This window comes from Vulpes lagopus, chromosome 2 (assembly GCF_018345385.1).
Source record: "Vulpes lagopus strain Blue_001 chromosome 2, ASM1834538v1, whole genome shotgun sequence".
In the NCBI taxonomy this organism is placed as follows: Eukaryota; Metazoa; Chordata; class Mammalia; order Carnivora; family Canidae; genus Vulpes; species Vulpes lagopus.
In genome coordinates, this window is record NC_054825.1 from 39,079,751 (window position 1) to 39,097,712 (window position 17,962).

A 17,962-nucleotide genomic window follows, 5' to 3' on the forward strand; every position below is an offset into this window, starting at 1 on the left:
TTAAATATATACAATTTTATTTGTCAGTTATACTGTAATAAAGCTGAGGAGAGGGAGGCATAAAAATAAATAAATAGCTTTCCTTCAAAAAAAAGGTAAAATATTCAGGAATAAATTTAATAACAAAAAATGCACTGAAAACTACAAAACATTATTGAAATAAATTAGAGAAGATCTAAATGAATCGAAAGATGTCCCATGTTCCTGGTTCAGAAGACTTAGAAAAACTTTTTTAAATGTTTTAAGCACCACATATGTACTACAGCAATAAATGAGGGAAAGAAAGCTAAAGGCCCAATAATAGCGGACTAATGAAAAGAAATAGTGGTATACCCATATAACTGAATATTATGCAGTTGTCAAAATATTTTGAAGGTAAAATTATGTAGGAAAATGCATGTTATAATACTAAGGAAAATGCAAATCTGACAAATTACACACTATGGTGTGGTCCTGATGGTGTAAAAATGTCTAATAATAAATATTTACTACTTTTCTATCCACGAATTTTGTTTCTATATCAAACTTTTCTTTAATTTCTACAATAATTTATTACTTTTATCCAAAAAAAATGTTATATGTACTTTTTAAAGAAAAACAATAGTCATTTCATTCCTAGATGTCAAGTGCAACTCCATAGCCATTCTTCACACCACCCGCAGGGGCTCCTGAAGCCTGTCTCTTGGCCTGGCAGGGGTTGGGTCCCAATTTTGTGTTAGCTTCACCTGTGCATCTCAGCTGTGCCCATTCTTTCATGTCTCGACTCCCAGAGAATCCCTTCAGTGCCTGTCTTTCCATGAATAAGGCTAGTCCCATTGAAATCTGCCCTTATCTCCCACTTGCCCAAAGTGGACTGGCAGGTACTCACTGCTCAGTGGTTGGTCCTGCCAGGCAGAGAAGGAAGCGGGATTTGCCACCAGGTGGAGCCCGGGTTCCCAGAAATAGGGAGCCTGCCTCAGGCCTGCCTCTGCTCCTCCCCAACAGTGAGTGTACAAGAAGGCCAGGCCGGGGACTTGACACACCCACCTCCCAAACACACATGCAATGAACTTGTATTTTAATTTAGTTCAGCTCATTACTGAATGTGTACCAGTTCTTCAGCTGGCGCTGGGGAGGGGAAGGGCTGTGAGCCTGAGCCTAGTAAGTGGGAATGAAGTGTGGGGGGCGCAGGCCAATACAGAAGACTTATAAAATCCTGTCGCAGCAGTGGGAACGCTGACCACCCATGGAAGCTTCCTTCTAGGGAGCAGCATCTTCTACTGACAGCCCTTTCAGGGTTCAGCCTGAAAATTAGAAAGCTGACCGATGACTCCGCCAGGCAGCGCGCTCCCCAGGCCCCGGTCCTAATTCCTGGAACATGTTTGCTGTGGAGTCCACCACATCTTCTTTCCCAGAACTTCAGTCAGTGGTCCCCCGCCCCCAGGAGCCATCCCCAAGCAAGCCTAAGTCCTTCCCCACCATAGGCGTCTCCCGCCCCAAGTCTCTTCGGCCACCCCGCCCCCCCCCCTGCCCAAGCCCGCAGGCCTCTCCGGACAACCCCTAAGTGTTCAGATTTGTGTTCTGCTGCCGCGGCCCCCTCTGGCTGCCCTGCTCCCGGCTCTACTCGGAGGAGGTCTTGTCCTGAGGGCGCCTGGCGTCTGCTCCCTTCGGTGCCCACTCGCACCCTGCCGAGAGTGACATTCAGCCAAGCCTTTGGGTGAAGCCGGAGCTCACCGAAGTCTCTGGCCTGCAGAGACCACTCTCCGCGTCGGCTCTGGTGTGGCTTCCTCCGGGGAGTCTTCCCGGAATCCCCAGGTGAGTCTCCCCTTTCCCTGCAAACTCCCAGAGCACCGCTGGTCTAAGAGACCGTGGCATGGGCGGTCCCCGGTCACACCGGGAACTTGTGAGTGTAGGGACTACGCCTCCCTTCTGGAGGTCCCCGGGAGCCCAACCCTCCGCCTTCTCGGAGCCCGGCGCCGAGGCGAGCAGAGGCAGAAGGAAGGTGGAGAGCGGGAACAATGCCTAGGCGCGGAGCGAGACAGTGAACGGACGCTCGGTAAGGGGATGGCAGCTTAGGTGGTCCCAGCCCCAAGACGCCTAAAACAGACACCAAGTGAAAGCCGCGAGAGCGGACCCGCGCGAGCCCTCGCCTGCCCGCCGCGGGTCGCGAGCAGCCTGAGCGTCGGGGCGGGCGGGGGCGGGCGGGGCGGACTGGGGAGGGGGCGGGGCTGGGGGCGGGGCTGGGGGCGGGGGCTGGAGACGGTGGGGGCGGGGCTGGAGCTGGGGGCGGGGCGGGGGGGCGGGCGCGGGGGGCGGGGGCGGGGCGGGGGCGGGGCGGGGCGGGGGCTGGCGGGGGGCGGGGGCTGGAGCTGGGGACGGGGGCGGGGCGGGGGGGCGGGCGGGGGCGGGGGGCGGGGGCTGGGGGCTGGACGGGTGGGGGCGGGGCTGGAGCTGGGGGCGGGGCGGGGGGCGGCGCGGGGCGGGGGGCGGGGGGGGGCGGGGCTGGGGCGGGGGCTGGCGGGGGGCGGGGGCTGGAGCTGGGGACGGGGGCGGGGCGGGGGGGCGGGCGGGGGCGGGGGGCGGGGGCTGGAGCTGGGGACGGGGGCGGGGGGCGGGGGCTGGAGCTGGGGCTGGAGCTGGGGGCGGGGGGCGGGGCGGGGGCGGGGCGGGGCGGGGCTGGGGCGGGGGCGGGGCTGGGGCTGGAGGCGGGTGGGGGCGAGGCTGGAGCTGGGGGCGGGGCGGGACTGGGGCGGGGCGGGGGGCGGGGCGGGAGCGGGCCTGGGGCTGGGGCTGGGGCTGCGGCTGGGGCTGGGGCTGGGGCTGGGGGCGGGGCGGGGCGGGAGGCTGCGGCCCTGGTGCCGCGACCTGCGGACGCGCGCGAACCCGCCGTGCCAGGCTCGTGGAGCTCGCAGCCCCCCGCCATGCCCTCCTACACGGTCACCGTGGCCACCGGCAGCCAGTGGTTCGCTGGCACCGACGACTACATCTACCTCAGCCTGGTGGGCTCCGCCGGCTGCAGCGAGAAGCACCTGCTGGACAAGCCCTTCTACAACGACTTTGAGCGCGGCGCGGTGAGGGCGCGGGGCTAGGACCGGGCTGGGCACCCCCAGGGTCCCGTCGGGGCGACCCAGACCGAGTCGGGGCGGGGGCGCCCGGGACCTGTTGAGGTGGTAGGGACTGGGCTAGGGGAGTGTCCAGGACTCCGTCGGGGCGCCTGGGACCCAAGTGCAGGGGCGGGAGGCTTGCAGGGTGAGACCCTGCAGGGCGCCGCGCTTCTGCCCGGGGAGCAGGAGAAGCCCCGAGGTCCGCTTACCGTTTCGCAGCTGGGACCCGAAGGCTCTGAAAGGTTCCTCGTTGGGCAAGGGCTGTGGGCAGCGCTACTTGTGCCCCATTTTGTAGGGCCCCTTCCACATGTGGGTCGTGGGGTGGGGTGTGGGGGCGTGCAGGTCCTTGCCCTACTGTGAAGCCAGATGGCACCTCGAAGCAGCCTCAAGCTGTGGGGAGAAAGAAAGCACAAGTCTGGGAGTTCAGAGCTCTGGGTTGAATCTGGGCCTGACTGCTAGCACACTCTGTCCCCTCACTGGGACTCCATTCCCTCAAATGTAAAATGGAAAGGATGATTTCAGGCTGGTCCAGGAATCTGGTTGAGCCTAAGCCCAGCTACTGGCCCAGAGTGAAGTTAACAGATGTCTTCACACCTGTATAGCGCACATTCTCAGGACAGGTCGCCAAAGGAATTTAGAGGGAAGAACAAGAGAACTCAAGCAAAAAGCCTTTTGCAAAGCCTGGAGATTGTCTGTCTCCCAGCAGGGTATACACTAGGGAACACTTCCACCCCAGACATGAGGGCACAGTGGATCAAGAAGAGGAAGGAGGGCTTCTCCTCTCCCCTTCTTACTAGATATCCTGGAGCTGTGGGAATCCAGAGAGCAAAAAAGAGCCAGTATTTACTGTACCTCTACTCTGTGGTGTCACGTACAGGTGGCCCCATTTAGAAGTGAACTCCTGATGCTGATCTGGGCATGAATTCCAGCCCTGTGGCTTTCTCTGTGAGCATGGCAGGTCATGATCCTTACTGAGCTTTTAATGACTTGCCCAGTCCACTGCCAAGTGCATAGGAAATGTTCCTTGTATGATTATTGTGACAGTCTCAACACACTGCATGCCCAACACACTTCCATTGCCCCCCAGCTCCTGAACTGGACCAAAAAGATTCAGACTTTACAAAGTGGTCTTTTCACCCCTTAGTTGATTGTTAGGTTGAACCATATGTCAAAATTGCTCATAGTTGACAATTTTTGATAAGCAAAACTGGGAATTTCATTTGGTTCAACTGAATATTTCTTGGATAAAATTCATGAATTAGGTTTTAAGTCTGTAGAGGCTGCAGTAAGTAAATAATAGTCTACTGCTTTTCCCAAATTCAAACTCAAAGTGGGCTTGATTCATCCCCAGGAGCTTCAAAACCTTGTTATTAGAGGACTTGGCACTTAGCCAAGTTCAGGACGTTAGCCTGGTCCAAGCTCACTTGAGGAAGAGTGAGGTGTTAAGTATAAAAACAATGGTCTGTTGTTTGGTGTGCCCATTAGGGAACTGGCCCAGAGACCGTGGTGCAGGAAGGCCAATAAGACATCCATCTGGGAAGATGACACCTTCTGCCATTTCTGTAGGACTTTCATTTAATTCCATTCATTCATGGTTCCCCCAACATCTCAGGAAGGAGGATAGGATACAGATTATTTCCCCTTAATAAGGGGACTGCAATGGGCCCCATTTTCCTTTACACACACACACACACGCACACACACACACACACACACACACACATCTGTGTGCTCATGCTGTATAGGACAGGGCACCCCACATGTGGCCTCTACCAGGAGGAGACACTGTAGTGTGACAGTAACAGGATCATTAGAGGAGGGGTAAAAGCACTGTTCTGTTCATTACTTCCCCACCTTGAGAATTCATTCAAATGACACTGTGACAAAACATCTCAGTGAAAGTCCCAGAAGCAAATTTCAGGAGAGGTTTGCATGTCACATTTCCATTGAGGTGGGAGAGGGCAAGTCAGGAGAGCCGCTGGGCTGCAGGGGAATTGGTTAGTTCCTAAAGACTCTGAAAAAAAAAAATCCACTTTTGAGAAAGTTCCTGTTGATGCAAAGCTACTCCACACTTTGTCTTGCACAGCCCAGAGCTACTTCCTCATTCTCCAGCTGCTGTCTCTTTAAGGACAGTCTGTTCCTGTTGGGTAAAGGTGAAAAAGAAACCTTAGAAGAGGAAATATTTGCTGAGAAGAACTGGCCATCCCCTCTTACTTGGGAAAGGGTTCTAATCATTATGGTCAACAACAGTCACAGTCACAACAATAAAGGCTGTTACCAGGCAGCCTGTCCAGTCATCCCTAGGTCTTTGGCAGGTCAACATGCACATTCCTCTGGGCACAATTCAATCAAATGATAGAACTGATTTCTTCTCCATAAATTGAGTTACAGATTCCTAGTTATTCTCATCAGAGTTCCACATACTGATTCGGGTCAGGACTGGGAATTGAAGCCCTTCAAAGGTGAGATTCTCCTGTGAACGGTCACACCCTCAGTGGCTTCCCTACTGCCTGCTTGGGAAAGCCCATACCATGAACCCACACAGCCCAGAGACTGGCCCAAGTCTGGCCAAATTGATTTGTCTCCTAACTTCTGTCAGTTGAAAGCAGTTCAAGTCAAATGGGACAACTTTTACAGATCTGAAGTTCTCTGGGAAATATTACTTGATCCATTTTCATTCCAAGACAGCACTTTTAGGAAAGCTAGGGACAATACAGAAGTGTTTAGTATATTGTCCTTAAATGTATTCAGTGAGTGTAGACAAGTCTTACAACTATATATACTTCTCAAGTATATTCAGGGTATGTTAATCTTATTAATCTCCCTATGAAGTGAATACTCTAGAATACCTCCTCAGTAATAATATATTAATGAAAAATAAACATTTCCCTGTAAGCTTCAATCTCTATCCCCTAGTCTTCCCTCTCTATCCTCTCTTCCCTACATTCTGGCTCCTGTTTCTCCTTTTCTTCCTTCCTGTCCCCCTAGTTCCCATCACCACCCAATGTCCCCCATTTCTCTCTTCTTTTCTGCTCCATTTTCTCCCTCTTGCTCTGTTTTCCAGTGTCCCCTAGTTCCCTCTTCCCTGCTCCATAACCTCCTCATTTCCTTGCCCAGCCCCTTAACCTCCATCAATATGAGCATCCCAGGCTGGGCCTCAGGACTCTGCTCTGTCCTTGCTCCAGCAGAGAGATCCCTCTCCCTGTCCCAGCAACAGCAGGGATCTGGGACGGAAACAAAGAAACCTTTCTAAAAATGCTGATATAAAGATCAAATGAAAAGTGACCAGCTAACACATTGATGAAATATTCAAAAGCCTTAAAACCATATATGTAATAAAGAGTTGAAAGCAATGAGTAAAACTAGAAAACTGGCCCTTCTGTGAGATGAGACTGAGGAATTGCATGTTTCCCTGCCTGTGCATCCCTCTCCAGCATCTGACCATTGCACCTGCTACCTCTAACCCAAGGAACTCTAAGCTCTAACCTCCTCCTTCTACACATGCATTCCCCACCTCAGGGGTCTTGCTCTCTCAGTTCCCTACATCGAAATGCCTTGCCCATCTCTTCCCCTCCCCATTCACCTCACCCCCCAAGAGCTGCCACAAATGCCGTCTGTTAGACTTTACCATATCCTTCCACTCCACTCCATGTTGGCCCTTCATACTTTATATCAAGAGGTTGAACCAGGGCTAAAAGCAAGGTCAGGTGTCTCCCAGTCCAGGGCTTTACACATGATATGATCAGGGGAACAGTGGGAGGAACTTGGGCTTGGCCATCCACAGATATGGATTCTAAATGCAGAGCCACCAGTTACTAGCATGGTAGCTACCTTAGTTTCCATCTGTAAAATGAGATAATCATTTTCTTGGCCATGTTCATATACCATATTTATTGAGGGCCTGTTATGGGTAATCCACTGTTGATAGCATACAGTGTACAGAATGGACATGAGAATTCGACATTTCATGGCAAACAGATGATAGACACAGCATTCGCCCAGTGTACTGGCCTACAGAGAAGAGACAGGAAGAGACATCTCGCAGTTCCTAAGACCTGACTTTGCTGTCTGATGTACAGAGCCCTGAGATCTTCCTGGAGGCCTTACTCTCTCCTCTATGACTCCCCAATAGTGGCTCCCTTAGGTGCCAGAGCCACAGACTAGACTTTGTCCCTAAGACTTTCTGAGTTGGGTGAGACTGAATTCCTCTGGCCCTGGTTTACCTCCTATAGTACCAGGTCTGAAGCCAGGACCAGCCAGATACAAGCCAGACAGACAGGCCTGTCACTCTCCCCCTGCCAAAGACCCCATTAGATGGCATGTTGAGTCCCTGTTAGTCTGTCTGGCCTGTTCATTCTAGGTGAAACTCCAGGGCCCTCTGCCAGGCATCTATGGGGGTGGTGGGGGAAGGGGACCTGAAGAGTTCCATTCTGCTGTGACTGCATCACAGGTATGCTGAATGGAGACCCCACTGTCCTCAGAGAAGCTGCTGCATTTCTTCCTGGTCAGTTACCACTGCCAGCTGGACACCTAGCCCTCCATCTGAGAATCACCCAGTCCTGCAGAGTCTTCTTTGGTCCCAACTCCCTTCCCTTTTTATTACAAGGTCCTGGACTCACCTTTCCCAAGACAGTGTCCACACTCAAGGCACTTTTTACTTTAGAATGGCTGTCCTCTCATCACTTACCCTGGCATCAAAACCACAGACACTGTCAACCCACCTAGCTCCTTGGAGCCACAGGAAAGCCACTTCCCTGGAGCAGCTGTCCAGGCCCAGGCCTTACCACATGCTAACTTCCCTTTGCCTGCCTGCACTGCCAGCAACAAAAATGCACATGGCCCCTTCTCCACTCTCAGGAATTCTCTCCAGATTTTGAGCCAAGAGGTTTGAGCTCACAGGCTCAATTTCTTCCTCCCACATCTACTTCTGGCTACTCAATTTGCTGTGTGTAGTCAGGGATGGATCACAGCACAGAGGTCCATACTAGCTCATGGCTGTTCATAGGCAGTGACCTCAGGAGTCCAGGAAGAAGGACCTGTTGATTCTGATGCACACAGCAGCTGGTTACCTGTGGCCTTGGAGAAAGAAGCCTACTTAGATATCATATCACTTGGATTTCTCAATGGTCCAGCAAGCTAGGCATTCTTTCCCCTCATTAGTTGAAGAAACAGAGCTTCAGGGAGTAAAGCAATTTGCTGAGGCCCATGACCAGTCACTTTGGATCTGCAGTATGACTTCAGAATGAGGCTGGCTGAGATGCCCTGTTGCATGGCTCACCTTGCTCTCTGCCCCATACTGCCACCCCCAGTCCTTGGTTGGATTCTCTGTCGTGGCCCCATGGGAGAGCTGAGGTCTCTGCCCATCTGCCTGGCTGGCAGGTGGAGTCTGGAGTGGGGAGAGGCCCTGCAAATGTCCAGTGCCTATTCTCCTTCTCCAAATGGACATGGCCTGCTGTTGCCTCAGCTCAGGGGGTCTCCATTCTCTCCCAACCCCAGAAGCCATCCCACAAGAGCTGTGTCCTTCCTTTCTTCTTTTCCTCCCAGCTTCTCAGGTCATTCAACCCCTCACCCTGGGACTCCTCTCCCGCCCCTGCATCCTGGGACCTGCTGGCTTCTTCCCAGGCATCAGCACCCTGCAGTACAGACAGGCTCCCCAGCTGAGGTCCCACAGGCCTGGGGGTCAGTGCTCTCTGAGACCTCACCTGTGGATTCTGCTCTCCCACAGGACACACTGTGGGGTAAAATAGTTCTTTCACCCTGCAGGATTCTGCATTCTGGCAGCACAGATGTGCCTGCACACCTGTTAGGGACCAAGAAGTGTCATCTCAGCACAGAGGCCTGGCTCCTTGGTCCTCAGAAACTCTATGAGGACCCAGGCTCAGACCACAGGGCACAGGGAGGAGGCTTCCTCTTTCTAACCACAAGTGTCTGGCGTCTTCAGTAACCACAACATGCGAGCTGCACTGTGCTCTGAGCCAAGAGGTTTGCTGAAAATACCCAACTTCCCATTCGTCTTAGGAAGTCCTCCCTGGGGCTCCTCTGGAAGCTTGGTGAGAGAAGGCTGGAAATAGAGACATATGGGATCACACGCAGAATGAACACCCCTCCCCTCCATTTACTTCACTATCATGCTGATAGTGTTCCTCTAGGTTCTGCCATCAAGGAAGAAGTTCAAGGGTTGGTGAAATCTGGCTTAGAAAGTACCTTGAGGGGCAGTCCGCGTGGCTCAGTGGTTTAGCGCCGCCTTTAGCCCAGGGCATGATCCTGGAGACCCGAGATTGTGTCCCACATCAGGCTCAGTACATGGAGCCTGCTTCTCCCTCTGCCTGTGTCTCTGTCTTTGTCTCTGTCTCTGTCTCTCTGTCTCTCTCTCTCTCTCTCTCTCTCTTTCTCTCTCTCTCTCTGTCTCTCATGAATAAATAAATAAAATCTTTTTAAAAGAAAGGTACCTTGGGGGAGCACTGAGGCCAGGGCCCCCCAAACCTGCTGGTGTATAGAACACCCAGTACAGTGCTCAAGCTCTCCTTTCTTTCTGTCTGCCATCAAGAGCTGCAGACACACAGATCACCCCAAAGCCATGGAAGAGCTGCCCAGCACCCCACCATGCCTGCCCATCTCCTAGAGTCAGGAGCCTGGCAGCCTGGAGCACTGAGGCACTGAGCAGCTCAGTGCCAGAGACCTGGTGGGCAGTCTGCGCATGGCCTGCAGTGGCACCTTTTAGCAGCAAGACCAGCCTCAACCCACCACTGTGCCACAGATGTAGTGGGAACTGCTTATCTGATTTTCTTGACCTTGCTGTGGCTCAGTGAACAGCACCTGCCCTAGGATGACAAATATCTATGCAATTTCACTTGCGTCTGAGCCTCCCCATTTCACTCAGTTATCTGCTCCCCAGAGAATAAGAGAGACATGGAGCAGCTGTGCTGGAATGGTCTGAATTAAAATTCCATCTCTGCAAAGAAATAGCTGAAATGGGACTTAGTAAGCCTCAATATCTTCATCTGTGACACAGTCATGACTGCCCCCCACCCTCACATCATTGTGAGGATCTATAGCTATCAGCAGCAAGCCCTTTGCAAGATGGAAAGGGCTACCCAGAATGCAAAGGCCAGTTTGCCCCTCCAGCCTGTAGGGTGGAAAGGCCAGCAGCTCCCCTGCCCTCATCATGAGCAGGGGCATCTGAAGAGGACCCTCACCAAGCACAGCCTACCAGAGGGCATCCCGTCCTGGAGTCTCCTCTCCTCCAGCCTGAATCATGTGCAGACAGCAGGATGTCCCTCTCTGAGCAGCACTATCCATCTCTTACTCATTAGACCTCCATCTCCATAAAGGCAGAGCCCAGGACTTGTCCACCTGTCTCCTAGGTACAGCACAGAGCCTTGCCGAGGGCAGGCATTCTGCAAACATCTTGGCTAAATAAACTAAGGGGTGATGCAGAGGCTCAGGAACCATCCCCCCTCCAGACAATCTGATTTGCCCCCTTTTTTTTTTATCTCAGGTTGATTCTTATGATGTGACCGTAGATGAAGAACTGGGCGATATCCAGCTGGTCAAAATCGAGAAGCGTAAGTATTGGCTCCATGATGACTGGTACCTAAAGTATATCACGCTGAAGACGCCCTGTGGAGATTACATCGAGTTCCCTTGCTACCGCTGGATCACTGGTGAGGGCGAGATTGTCCTGAGAGATGGACGTGGTGAGTATTTCAAGCTCCTTCCACTCCCTGAGCTTCTCAGGAACCCAAGGGGTTTGCAGGCCCTCCTTCCTCAAAGAACTGTATTCTTGGGAATAATAACACTGCTGCTCTGTGCCTCGATGCGCTTGTAGGTGGTATGATGTTCCTAAGGGTACTAATAAGTCCCACACTCAGAGGGCGGAGTGAGAGGCCCCCAGCCACATGCTCAGCTGTCATCCTTCTGTGCTGCAGTCCTTCAGGGGCAGGCTTATGATTCCCTTTTTGTCAGAGGGCACCTAACAGCAAATACCTGTGGAATATCTCCCTAGATGGGCAGTTGTCCAGGTGAATTTTCATTTCTTCTCTCTGTGAGGTCATAGCGGGGCTTAGGCTCCAGGGTATCCCACACAGGACTGGGAAGGGAAAAAGTTGACTAGGAGTGCCCCAAGCACAGCCTAGAGGGGCCATGGTCATGCCTGGTGGTCATGGGCACCAATTGTTAAATCTGAAGTCCTACATTTCACTTAAAGAGAAAAGAACTTAAAATCTGCCCCCTTCAGCAAGACCCTCCAATGTGCAGACCCCAACCTGGCACTTTCTTTCTTATTCCTCATAAGAGACAGACAGCTGGCCTAGTATGGAGGAGCAGAGAGAAGAATGGATGGCAAAGGTCAGCTAAAGCCACTGTCTCTCTGGATGAGTCCCCCTTGCATGCTAGCCTCTTAGTGTGTGAGTGTCAAACCCATGCCTTGGCAAAATTCTGACTCCGAATGATGGTCCTTCAGTTTGCTCACACTCTAAACCCAGGACAAGAAGTCTTCAAAGCTGTGAGTCACTAAAATAATGAGGAAGAAGACAGATGCTTTTGTCAGTAAGATGTTTAATACTTCCTAGTTGGCAGTGCATTCCTATCCTAGTAGATCATTCATTCTTCACAGAGGTTCAGTGGGGTAGGTAAAATGGAAATGATTACTAACCCCATTTTTTAGCTAAGAACACCAAGACAAAACAGGAAAAACTTCTTTTCTACCCAGTATTCAGGCTGCACCCCGTGGTTTCTCACATGAAATTTAAGAAACCAAATTCCAAAAACATTTCTGAGCTGAATGACTGGAGCTAGGAGGATTTTTGTCTCCCGATCTGACAGGGAAAAAAAAAGTCACAAAATTCACTCTGTCTTGTGGTGGCCAAAATGTGAATAGTTGTGGACAGGGTACTTCTCTTTCTCTAGAATTAGAAAAACAACTAGCTCCAGGTCTCCCTCATACCCCTCCAACCCAGGATTCTTGGTTGTGCAGTCCTTTTTCCCACAGACCCTGAATCCTTTTCTGGCAAAAAACATATGGCACATTCAAATGCAGATATTTAGAAAGGTGTAGGCCAGTATGCAGGGGAGCGCACCAGTGTGCAGGCCATTAGCACTGCTAGTTCTGGCGGGGTGCGGGGAGGGAAAGAATGCCAGAATAATCCCAGAAGGGGGGTGTCCTGGAGACAGAGCTCCAATAGATGTAGCTGTAGCCACCAGTAGAGATATATACAGCGTGGGGAAGCATGAAGAGAGGACCTGGGGAGTAAATGTCCTCTCCTCATTTTCCCATGCCCTTCTCTCTCTGGTCAGGGTCCCCAGCAGCTGAACCCCATGTGAAGCCCAATGATGCAGTTCATTCCAATGAAGAATAAGATCAGGGCCTTCAGGGACAGGACAAGGTGAAGGCTAGATCTGGAGTGGCACATAGAAGCTATCCATCGATTGCTGTGAAACAATCTTAGTGGCTCTAAATAGCCATTTTATTTTGTTCATAATCTTATGGGTCAGAAATGTGGGAAAGACTCAGCCGGGCAGTCATCTGTGAGCCATGGAGCATCAGCAGAGGGGGAAGGACTAGCAGGCTGACTCCTAAGATGGTTCTCTCACATGTCTAGTGCCTTGGGGCTCCTTACCCTCTCTCCCCACATGGAATCTCTCATTCCTGGAGCCTTCTCTATGGAGTTGGGCTTCCCACAGCTTGGCAGTCACAGGATAATTGCACTTCTTATGCAGCAGCTGGCCTCCAAGAGCAAGTATTCCAAGAGATAGAAAGTGGAAGCTGCCCGTCTCTTCCTGTCTGGGCCTAGAAACTTACGGAGGGTGAATTCCACCATATTCTATTGGTCCAAGCCCACCCAGACTCAAAGCCCACCTCTCAATGGAAAGAATGTCAAAGAATGTATGGCCATCTTTAATCCACCACATAGCATAACAAGCAATCCTTGGGACAACCTGGAAACGAAGGGGCCCAGCCCACAAATGACATGGTAACCTCTGCAATCTAATACTTCCCACGGCACTTGGGGTGAACACAATAGTCAGAGGACCATCACTGTGGCCCCAGGGATCCAGAGCACCTGTGTGAAAATATAGCTTCATTAAGGCACTCATATCCATGTTCTGGAACCGGCTCCCACTCCTGAGCCTTGGGGCATTCAGTCTAGGTCTTGTCACCTGCTGTGCTCCCAAAAGTTCCATCGGTCACCAGGGTGGAATGTCCAATATCCTCAGGGCCAGGAGAAATGGAACTGATGCCTTTTGAAACTTGGTATGTACAGTTCCACATGTTCTGACATATTCATACCACTGAAAGTGAAGAGACCCAATTTTTCAGAGCCAGGTACCTGAGAAATAGGCTGGTTCTTTGAGATAGAATAGAGATGATGGATGTTGAATGCCTACACCCATGTCTCCTACAGCTAGTGACAGCTACCATTACAGTGACTCATCCTGCCTTCCATGGGTTCAGGCTGCCCCCACTGGATGGCTTTCCATCCTCACAGTAGAATAAAGAGATGCCCCATTGATCTTCTTCTCAGGGCCCCAGTTCCCAGCCCTGGACTGGAGCTGCCTCTACCAGAAGGAGCTCTGAGTGCAGGCTAAGAACTATTGGGTGCTGGTCTGCAATGAGTCAACTGCAGCCTGAGAGTAGGCATTTACCAATGCTTATAGCAACTTGCAAGAATTATTCTATTATTGTTGCATCTTATAATAAAAGCAGGCCTTGTGTTCTGAATGTCCTTGGTTTGTTTTTTATTTCATTTTTCTAGTAGTTAATTTTTATTGTGTTTTACAAAAAATATCAGACTGTGGTGGAATGGAAATTTTCAGAACCAGAGAGCTGGAGAAGTGCTATTATAGACCCCCTTTTCCTACTATCTGGGCTCCCACTAATTGTGTTCACTGGCTCTACCTTAAATAACAGTATAAAAGGTAGTCATGAACCAGCTTCTCCTGCTTGAAATTCCCTGAGCAGATTGACCCTGCCCTTAGCTACTTGCCCCACTTCTGAAATGAGAACCAAGATGCCTTTGAATCTGGGCTAAGAGGGAGGAAGAGGCAGCACAAGTCCATCATGATTATAAGGACAGTCGTGTTAATTATTGTTCCTACTTACTGTCAAGCACTATGTGAAGTGCTCACTAAATCCCCACTATGACCCTAAAAACAGGCATTATTATCTCCATTTTACATGTGAGCAAAATAAGGCAACTTGCTGTATACACTATATGCCTGCCGGAGAGAGGTAGAGAATCATTGGCCTGCCTCCATAATGCCTGATGAGAACCAAGCCTGGCTCACGTATCTGGATGTGATTCTCAGGGCCCCAAAGTACAAGGCCCTCAGCTTGCTGAGTGAACAGGCAGAAAGAGGGGGAACTGGATTTGTCTTTTATAGTGGGAGTGCCTAATCTTGTGTTGAAACTCCACTAATTAGCTGTGTGACCTTCAGCAAAGTTCAAAGGCAAAGCTGTTCAACCTCCCCAAGCCCCAGTGTCCTCAATATGAACAGGGCAATATTCTGAGGCATGTAAAGATGGGGGCAGGGTTTGTGTGAGGGAAACCCGAATATTGAACATTGTTACCCCTTCTTCCCATGGCTCTTCTCACATCTGTCCTTTCCTCACAGCAAAGTTGGCCTGCGATGACCAAATTCACATCCTCAAGCAGCACAGACGTAAAGAGCTGGAAACACGGCAAAAACAGTATCGGTGAGTGAAGACATCAGACCAAATGGCCATAAATAAACTGTGCCCACAGGTTATGGCCGACCACTGCTGCTAAGATGACCAAGCCGCCAGTTTGCTGCAGTGCTCCTCAATCCCCAACCTCCACCTGACCACCACTACAGGCAGAGATGGTAAACAGCATTATGGAAAAAACTTGAGGTCAACCATATCAGCATTTAGGAAGAATGGGACAGCAAAAGCTTAGATTTACATTAATGTTCTTTAGCCTCCCATTGTAGAGATTACCTCTCATTTTTTTTATGTCTTCTGATAAGAATTCAATTATAAAGTGATATATAATCTGCAACAAAATTGACAAATATTTAGCTACCAGACCAAGGAAAAAGAGTGAGAGAACTCAAATTATTAAAATTAGAAATAAGAGAGGAAGTATAGTACCCACCTTGCACAAATTAAAATGAATCAAAGGGAATGCTATAAACAATGCATGCACAGTTGTATAACACATTGTATAACACATTAGATAACTTGGGTGAAATGGGCAAATTTCCAAAGAGGCAGAAATAACCAAAACTGAGGCAGGAATCAATAATCTTTTTTTTTTTATTGGAGTTCAATTTGCCAACATATAGCATAATACCCAGTGCTCATCCCACCAAGTGCCCCCCTCAGTGCCCATCATCCAGTCACCCCAACCCCTCGCCCACCTCCCTTTCCACTACCCCTTGTCATTTCCCAGAGTTAGCTGTCCCTCACGTTTTATCACCCTCACTGATATTTTCACTCATTTTCTCTCCTTTCCCTTTATTCCCTTTCACTAATTTTTATATTTCCCAAATGAATGAGACCATATAATGTTTGTCCTTCTCTGATTGACTTATTTCACTCAGCATAATACCCTCCAGTTCCATCCACGTTGAAGCAAATGGTGGGTATTTGTCGTTTCCAATGGCTGAGTAATATTCCATTGTATACAGAGACCACATCTTCTTTATCGATTCATCTTTCAATGGACACCGAGGCTCCTTCCACAGTTTGGCTATTGTGGACATTGCTGCTAGAAACATCGGGGTGCAGGTGTCCCGGCGTTTCACTGCATTTGTATCTTTGGGGTAAATCCCCAGCAGTGCAATTGCTGGGTCATAGGGCAGATCTATTTTTAACTCTTTGAGGAACCTCCACACAGTTTTCCAGAGTGGCTGCACCAGTTCACATTCCCACCAACAGTGTAAGAGGGTTCCCCTTTCTCCACATCCTCTCCAACATTTGTTGTTTCCTGCCTTGTTAATTTTCCCCATTCTCACTGGCGTGAGGTGGTATCTCATTGTGGTTTTGATGTGTATTTCCCTGATGGCAAGTGATGCGGAGCATTTTCTCTGTGCTTGTTGGCCATGTCTATGTCTTCCTCTGTGAGATTTCTGTTCCTGTCTTTTGCCCATTTCATGATTGGATTGTTTGTTTCCTTGCTGTTGAGTATAAGAAGTTCTTTTTTTATAAATTTATTTTTTATTGATATTCAATTTGCCAAAATAAAGAATAACACCCAGTGCTCATCCCGTCAAGTGCCCACCTCAGTGCCCGTCAACCAGTCACCCCCATCCCCCGCCTACCTCCCCTTCGACCACCTCTAGTTCGTTTCCCAGAGTTAGGAGTCTTTCATGTTCTGTCTCCCTTTCTGATATTTCCCACTCATTTGTTCTCCTTCCCCCTTTATTACCTTTCACTATTTTTTATATTCCCAAAATGAATGAGACCATATAATGTTTGTCCTTCTCCGATTGTAAGAAGTTCTTTATAGATCTTGGATACTAGCTCTTTATCTGATAGGTCATTTGCAAATGTTTTCTCCTGTTCTATAAGTTGTCTTTTAGTTTTGTTGACTGTTTCTTTTGCTGTACAGAAGCTTCTTATCTTGATGAAGTCCCAATAGTTCATTTTTGCTTTTGTTTCTCTTGCCTTCATGGATGTATCTTGCAAGAAGTTGCTGTGGCCAAGTTCAAAAATAGTGTTGCCTGTGTTCTCCTCTAGGATTTTGATGGAATCTTGTCTCATATTTAGATCTTTCATCCATTTTGAGTTTATCTTTGTGTCTGGTCTAAGAGAATGGTCTAGTTTCATTCTTCTTCATGTGGATGTCCTATTTTCCCAGCACCATTTATTGAAGAGACTGTCTTTTTTCCAGTGGATCCTCTTTCCTGCTTTGTCAAATATTAGTTGACCATAAAGTTGAGGGTCTGCTTCTGGATTCTCTATTCTGTTCCCTTGATCTATGTGTCTGTTTTTGTGCTAGTACCACACTGTCTTGATGATCACAGCTTTGTAGGACAACCTGAAATCTGGCATTGTGATGCCCCCGGCTCTGGTTTTCTTTTTTGATATTCTCCGGCTATTCGGGGTCTTTCCTGAGGAATCAATAATCTGAATAGAACAATCACAAGCAAAAAGATCGAATCGGTAATTTTGAAACTTCCCACAAAGAAAAGCCCAGCCCAAGATGGCCTAACTGATTAATTCTGCCAAACATTTAAAGAATTAATACCAATCTTGCTTAAGTTCTTCCAGAAAATAGAAGAGGAGAGAACATGTCCCAACTCATTGGATAAGATCACTATTATACCAAAATCAAAGACATTATAAGAAAACTATATACCAATGTCTTTTATGGGTATAGATGCAAAATTTGCAATCAAATACTAGCAAACAGGATCCAGCAGCATGTAAAAGGCATTATACAATATGACCAGGTGAGATTTATCCTAAGTATGCAAGTTTGGCTTAACATCCAAAAAATCACTTAATGTATCTGTAGAGTAAATCACTTACTGTATCTGTAAAGAACAAAGAAAGTAAATCACTTACCGTATCTGTAAAGAACAACAAAACCCATGATTATCTCAAAAGACACACAAGAGTGCATGTGACAAAATCCCATACCCTTTCATAATTAAAAAGAACACTAGAAAAATAAGAATTAAAGGGAAATTTCTCAACCGATAAGGGGCATATGTAAAAAAATTTAGTTAACATCATACTTAATGGGAAAAAACTGAATGCTTTTCTCCTAAGGTCCAGGAGCAAGATAAAGATGTCAGCTTTGCCACTTGTATTAGCTTTGTACTGGAGGTTCTAGCCATGGCTATTAGGCAAGAAGGGAACAAAGAGCACCCACATTAAAGAAAAATAAATAAAACCATTGTTATTCACA

At 49.1% G+C, this 17,962-nt stretch overlaps 2 protein-coding genes across 3 annotated transcripts in view; one reads left to right on the forward strand and one right to left on the reverse strand.

Moving 5' to 3' along the window:
- Positions 1–2,816: 2,816 nt before the first annotated feature.
- ALOX5 (arachidonate 5-lipoxygenase) overlaps positions 2,817–17,962 on the forward strand; it is a 57,291-nt gene continuing 42,145 nt past the window's right edge. For both annotated transcript variants that reach the window (XM_041742515.1, XM_041742516.1), the window contains exons 1-3: positions 2,817–3,050; positions 10,582–10,780; positions 14,697–14,778. In XM_041742515.1, the coding sequence (XP_041598449.1) occupies positions 2,901–3,050; positions 10,582–10,780; positions 14,697–14,778 (431 nt within the window). In that variant the 5' untranslated portion in view covers positions 2,817–2,900. The remainder of the gene's footprint in view (positions 3,051–10,581; positions 10,781–14,696; positions 14,779–17,962) is intronic.
- The window catches only part of MARCHF8 (membrane associated ring-CH-type finger 8), a 198,847-nt gene continuing 197,930 nt past the window's right edge, over positions 17,046–17,962 (reverse strand). Inside the window, exon 8 of the mRNA XM_041742523.1 lies at positions 17,046–17,175. Within this exon, the coding sequence (XP_041598457.1) occupies positions 17,168–17,175 (8 nt within the window). The 3' untranslated portion in view covers positions 17,046–17,167. The remainder of the gene's footprint in view (positions 17,176–17,962) is intronic.